The sequence below is a fragment of the Rhea americana genome, unplaced genomic scaffold (assembly GCF_003343005.1).
Source record: "Rhea americana isolate MKP2758 unplaced genomic scaffold, rheAme1 scaffold_43, whole genome shotgun sequence".
Classification (NCBI taxonomy): domain Eukaryota; kingdom Metazoa; phylum Chordata; class Aves; order Rheiformes; family Rheidae; genus Rhea; species Rhea americana.
This window is the reverse complement of record NW_028186568.1, coordinates 3,044,457-3,051,241: the sequence shown is the minus strand read 5'-3', so window position 1 is coordinate 3,051,241 and position 6,785 is coordinate 3,044,457. Positions and strand designations below refer to the sequence as shown.

The 6,785-nt window shown below is 40.4% G+C and overlaps 1 protein-coding gene across 2 annotated transcripts in view; it reads right to left on the bottom strand.

The window, feature by feature from the left end:
- Positions 1-6,779, bottom strand: part of RAB4A (RAB4A, member RAS oncogene family) — a 27,393-nt gene extending 20,614 nt beyond the window's left edge. The window contains exon 1 of one of the 2 annotated variants that reach the window (XM_085315484.1): positions 6,629-6,779. In XM_085315484.1, the coding sequence (XP_085171610.1) occupies positions 6,629-6,659 (31 nt within the window). In that variant the 5' untranslated portion in view covers positions 6,660-6,779. Of the gene's footprint in view, positions 1-6,068; positions 6,531-6,628 lie in introns of those variants that run through there. The other variant, XM_085315483.1, reaches the window with a different exon arrangement.
- Between the last annotated feature and the right edge of the window lie 6 nt (positions 6,780-6,785).

The following is a 6,785-nucleotide window of genomic DNA, read 5'->3' as shown; positions in this document are numbered from 1 at the left end:
AAGCCACCACAAAAGTTCAAAAAGTTTTTGCAAATTAAGATACTGTCTTAGTTTAAAATGTACTGGACTTAAAACAAATGCAAGATTAGAGAAGAACTAAGAGAGCTTTAATATGCATACAGTATAGAATCAAGACCTGGTGTTAAAACAGGACTAGTGTTGTCAACAATTAGAGAGAAAACTATATGGAGTCTTTCTTTCATCCTCTCAATGAAAAACAAGCTGTTCATTCCCCTCAGTGGCCTTCAACATTTTTGCACCAGCCTAGGATACCTCAACTMTGCACCTTTTTCCACGGTATTGCACCTTCCAAACAAGGTATTTTTTTCATACTACCTTTGTATTAAACGATAGTTATACGAGTATACAACTATAATAGTCCTTTCAATGTATACTTCACCTACATGCCCTACCAGTCTCATTTTACTACTCCAAATGGACCTGAAATTTGGGGGAGGAGGAAAAGTACACAGTACTAAAGAGAAAAATATTGTTATTCATTTTATTGTACCATAGCTTCCTGAAGAATACTCAGCCATCACATTCTCATACTGAAACATCATATAGAAAGGAGAGAGTAGTATTTCAGTGACACATTAAAAATGAGTTATGGTTGTTTGTCTGATGATACCTGTTAGATTTAAAATACCATTAATATACTTAGACATAGAGAACTAAAGACTACCAGTATAAGAGAAGATATGTGCAAATAAAATAGTTGCATGAAGTAGCCATTAAAATTTGAAAGCACTGTTTTCGTTATCAGTCCATTATACAAGCAGTTTCAGAATGTGACACTAAGTTCTATAGGTCCCTAAGCTTCAGTACTCCATAGGTAGCAATATTCATTAGGTAAAATGTTGCTGATAATGTTACAGTCACTCTCATATTTAGTTTTGCTACAACTTCTCATTCCCCTTTGCTTACAAGCATCCTAGTGCRAAGATGATGGGCCCACTGGCATACAAGCCTCCTCCCTCCCCCCGCTCCCTTGGGGAACATGAATGTTTGCTTAAAAATTATTTGTATTCATGACAGTACTCCAAGAAGCCTGGATACCATCATACCCAAAGCCACAGTAAAGGATGGTTGGAATAAACTGTGAAATTAAAACTTGGAGACCATTTTTAAAGGCATTTGGTAACAACAAGAAAAGCAGAAGTATCCTTCCTAATGGGATTATCACTCCAACTGTGGGTAATTTACAATAGCACTGTTTAACATAAGTCTTGCAGAGATCYTCCTAACACACAGTTGAGGTAACTGATTACATAATTTCCAAAACAAAGCTGAGGTTAAAGCAGCACAGTTAGTTATGTAAAATAATTTTACTAAGTACAATATTTCTTAAAAAGGAAATTAATCTATAAAATTAAGATTTCCACAGTATTCTGGGCCAGGCAAAGGGTTGGCTAACAATTGTAGTAACTGAATATATCTTGGAAAGAAAGAAGGTGAGAAAGCTTTCTTCTAAATGACCCTTAGAAATACACTATCTGAACTGCTTTCTCAGTAAGCCAAAATATTTATTTAGATGTACCTAATTACCATGAGATGCTACATTCAGCTATTCTGCAGTTAACTGTGCCAGGTTATTACCCAAAAAAGGAAATGCAATGCTTATATGCAATTAGCATATACAGAGTGAGCAAACTGCACTTTCTCTCATAACGTTGAGTAGTTAACACAGTCTCCAAAACAATGGACATCCAACCAAAACTGTCAAAATAGCTATTACCCTTTAGTTGAGACACAGTAGCAACAGGAATGAAGATGATTTGAAGTGTTTGTTTTGTTTCAAGSAAACCTGTTGTTTGAACACTGAAAGATGTATATACAGTTCAGCTAAGGCAGTGTGGATTCTGACACACAAGTAAGTTCTTCTGCATCAAGTACACTGCTGTAATTGTGCTTGTGCAGCAAATGTTGATGTAATTTATCCTCTCACGGAATTACTCTATTAGGGCACAATGAATACACAGTAATATATGCATCAGCGCCCTGCATGCTGACATACCTTGTCATAAAAACCTACGCAGCATAAGACAAATCTCTTAYGATTTCATCTCTATGTGATTTAAACTGGTGCAGCTTTTCATTTAGACCTAGCTCTTATACATCATAAAAGCTGAATCGTAAAACAACATTATAATAATGTTTCTCCCATGCACGCTGGGTTCATTTTAGCTGTTACAAAAGCTGTTACAGCTGGAACTGTAACACGTTTGATTCCTGCTTTGATCCTTAGTCCATTAGGTCATACTGCTCCTAAAGTATTTGTGGATATGACTCAACAAATCCATAAGGTGGGACTTTCTTTTTTCTTTTTAAAAAAGAAGAAATTGAATTGATTAGCTCTGTACTACAACTGTTTGCCAGACCAACTCAAAATTGAAAACTCCAGTTGCACACAACACCTAAACAACGAAGYCCCAAAACTGTTCAGCCAAGCTGTTTAAACTGCCTAGGCAGCTAGATTTTTTTACATTAGATTCAAGGAGAATACTAATGTTCTTTTTCTAATGACACCCTAAAGTGCCTCTGAGTGGGCTTGGCACATGGCTTAACCCTGAACAGGATCCAGAAACCAGTATTCTCCTGCCTACTTCCATTGATGGATTTGGTCAATAGGCATATTCTAAAAATATTTCTTAATTAACATGAAACACAGAAAAGCCTACTTTTAAATTACAGAGTGGTGCTGCTGCCATCCTTCATTTTTTATTCCCAAATGAAGAGGACAAACTACAAATTACAAAAACACAGGTTCTATTCTCTCCTTTGTTCAAGGGGATTCAAGCTCATAAGACTGACTTCATTGTATCTGACCAAAGATCCATCTTCTCCAAAAATCATCAAGTGTGTTTGGGCTGCAGTCTCTACTTTAAGAGCTCGAGACTCTTGCTGCTTTATGCCTCACTTGTGTTTTTATTCATAGTCTTCTGAAGCACCACCAAGTTGCAGAACTTCTCTGTCAGCCTACATCTTGCCCTCACCTAGTCAACCATCCACAGCACCATGAGGAAGAAGCTTTGTAGGACAGATCCCAGCAACTGTGGGACCTGTATTTGTTCCTTTGACTTCGACTTTCATAGCTCCAGGCAAAACCACTGGCCAACAGGCACTGCCATCTTTGATATCCTAATGGAGTTGTGGGCTGTGACTAGTGTTCTTGATTGCCCCTCTGCTTAGTTTTCACTCTCCCATCCTTATTCTGTTACATTCCCCGTCCTCCAAATATCCCCCCCCCCCACCACCACGAGTGTCTTTTATTTGCTCCTTCCCTGCTTCAGGGAGGCTATAAGTATTTATCAGAAGGGAGCTACTGCTTGTCCTTAACAGAAAACCAACAGGAACAGTGCCCATAAGCAAATGCTTAGAAAACGATACGGGAACAGGCAAGTACATAGTGACACTGTTTCTATTTCTCTCCCAGTCCCTAAATACAATCAACTCAGGAGACCACCTGAGCCTAAGGCACTATCTATTTAGTGATCTTCAATGACTTTTCCTCCATGAAATCATCCAGTCTTCCCTTGAACTGTGTAAGTTTTTATCATACACATCTTTCAGCATCAAGTTCGACACACCTRCTGTTAGCTGTCTAAAGGACCACCAACTGTTGGTTTGAACTGGGCTACTAGCTTCATACGATGTCCTCTACTAGCATGAGAAAGAGTGTATAGTAAGTTCCCACCATTCTCTACGTGCATTCCAGGTTTTTGTAGATTTTTAAATTATAGCCCTCATCAGCTGGCTTTTGTCCAGACTGAAAAGATCCAAACCAGTTAGTTTAACAATTCTAGTAACAAGCTTTACAGACCCCAGAAAATTCAGTGTTTTCCAAGTCCAAACTAAGGAAAAGACGTAAAGCACTGAGTCAAGAGATAGGATGCAGGATTCAGTTCTTTCCTTTCCAAATTTGAGTGAATGGGAAGGTAAGAAAAAAACCCACAAAACAAAATTCCCACACAACAGAACTGGAAAAGCACCAGATAAGAGCTAAAAGGATGATCACTGATATGGAACAGCTTCCATACAGGGAACAACTAAACAAGCTATTTAGTCTGGGGAGGACGGATGAGACTATAGAGAATATCATGTAGGTCTACAAAATCATGAGTGGCATGAAGAGGGAAAACAAAGATAAATCTTACAATCTCTGTTCCAGTAAAGAGCTAATGGTCTTCAAATAAAACTCAAAACATAAACTACCATTCTCTAAAGAGTAATCTCCTTACACGGGGAGCTCCTTGCCAMAGGATGCAGTGACTGCAAGAAGGTTGAGTTCAAGGGAAGACTTGACAAATACCTGGAAGAAAAAAGCCACAGCAAGTTTTCAAACGGAAGCCATACCTCATGAAACTACTTAGGCAAAGATAGTTGGAGGCTGAAGAATATTAAAGAAAGCATCAAATATACTTCTCCTATTYTTATGCTCTTTCCAAGGCACCAGTGGGACATTGCATACTGGCTACTGCTTTGATCAGAGATAGCACAGAAACTGCAAAATTCTATGCCATCTCAAAAACTTGTATTTTTTGTTGTTCCATTTATCCTGTATCATGACACTATCTTAGGTTTTCTAGCTCAGAATTCCTRTAGCTTAACATGTATAAACAGAACAAACACTGAAACTCAAAAGAGAAATATATTAACCCCCCCAACCCCTCTACAGTAACCTAAGCCCTTCAATTTAAGGGTGTGTTTTTTAAAACATCAAAACAATCAGAGTATCAGCAATGTCAGTGGACTTAACACTGCTATTTTGCATCACTGGAATGATACAAAATTGTTGAAATGTACTTGTTTAAAATGCAATYATTTATCCTGATGCTGTAATAGTGAGCAGGTTAAATAGGAACATTGCTGGAATTATCTCTGTCATCTCTGGTTGTCTACCCATCCATCYGCTTACAGACCACAAATCCCACTATAAACATAGCCAAAGTGATCTCAGTCCTTAYTCACAAGAGTTTAAATCATGAAGAATTATCTCAAAGTTACATCTAAATTAACAAAGCACATCTTTTGGGCTTGATTTCTATGCACATATTTTGCACATTTGGAGAAGATATAGAAAGAATATGCTTTTGCTGTATACCTAAGCACCCATTATAGCATGGCAAAGTATCTTAACACTCACGACCAGGGCATCGAAAGCRTACAAAAACTACTAATAAGAACTGATGGTGATGCCCATCTCCCTCAGATCAACAAGCTTTAGCAGTCAGCAAACTTACTGCATCTAATTTCACTGTAATTATCCAAACTATACATTATTTATCAGGATTCTGTTCTAAAAAGCAGAAAAACACAAGTGCAACTCCCAAGTTTGAACWACTACTGAAGATAAGTCTGCAACAGACAAAACCCAAAAACAACAAATGAAGAAGTTCATCACAATATATCCAATTCTGATCTCATCCTCCAGCAATCCAACACATGGACTGTAAAAGTATTTGCAGATATGTCAGGATTTTTATACAACAACATATATATTTACATATATATACATTTTTATATATTTACAGGACATAGAACTATATGTTATGGAATGAGAAAAACATAAGGTTAATTCAGGAACTCAAAGTTATAGACACAAGAAATTAAYACTATTCAGTCACTTCCCATATGCTCCACCTAACCAGCTCCTACCTACCTATTTAACTCTGCACACTAATACGCCTTTAATGCACTGAGTCACCCTGCCAGRGCTTGCACTCACCCTACCAGGGCTTGCACTCTGACTTACACCTTTGGATGTTTTTCTACTGCAATGCTCACAGGAAACACCACATAATAGTTAGATGTCTACGCTAATACTGAGATTAACAAGCTTATTCATTGTTTTTTATTTATGCACCCTCACAATTTGTTCTTTTTAATGTTTGCACATCTAGGAAAACATGACTACAATCCTGATTTCAGCCTCAACAGAACACCATCCAAATTTTAAGAAAAAAGCAGCTTCTTCCTGGAAGCCATGAACTGCAGCCTTCCTTCTGCATTAACTTAAATATAACAAGTAAGCAGTGCCTAAATTTCCCAGTCAGGATTTCACTTACACTTTAAGTAATCAGTATCTCTCAACAGGGAAAAATAATTTGGAATAGGCACCGTCACACCAGTTGGAGCTGGAGAACAAAGGGAGGGGCAATAGTCTGTAGAGAACACTGCTAACAAGAGTAGGAAAAACAGAAAAACAAACAAAWCAGAAGGAAAGAAGCCTGTGTCAAGCATAACGCCAAAGAGCTAGAGCTAGCCTAGAACTTCCAAACTCATGTCACGCTGGATCAGTCTCTGCTTCTCTGCTTGCTCCATCCGCGGCCACAGCCTCGCACTCCAGGTGGTGATTAACTGGACACAGCAAACGACGCAACGCCAGGCACGGAGGACGCTTTGCTCCAACCTCACCGCACGGAGGCTTCGTTCACCCACTCGGGCTCGGGAATAAATTCCCCGGCTCGGAGCCGGCCCCGGCCCCGCGCCCCGGCGGAGGAGGCACGCTCGCCGCCGTGGCTCCCCGGCCCGGCTGCGGGCAGAGCGGGGCGGGGCGGGGCGGGCCAGGGCCGCACCGCCGGGGCCGCGGTCTCCCGCTCGCAGCGACCCCGCCCCCGGCTCCTACCGTAGGTCTCGGACATGGCCGTCTGCGACATTTTGGGAGCGGCGAGTCTCCCCTTCCCAGCCCCGGGGACGGCGCTGACCGGCGGAGGCTCGCGGCCGCTCAGAACCGAGCGAGCAGGCCGCCAGGGAAGCGGACAGGTCCCCACAGCGGCCGCCAC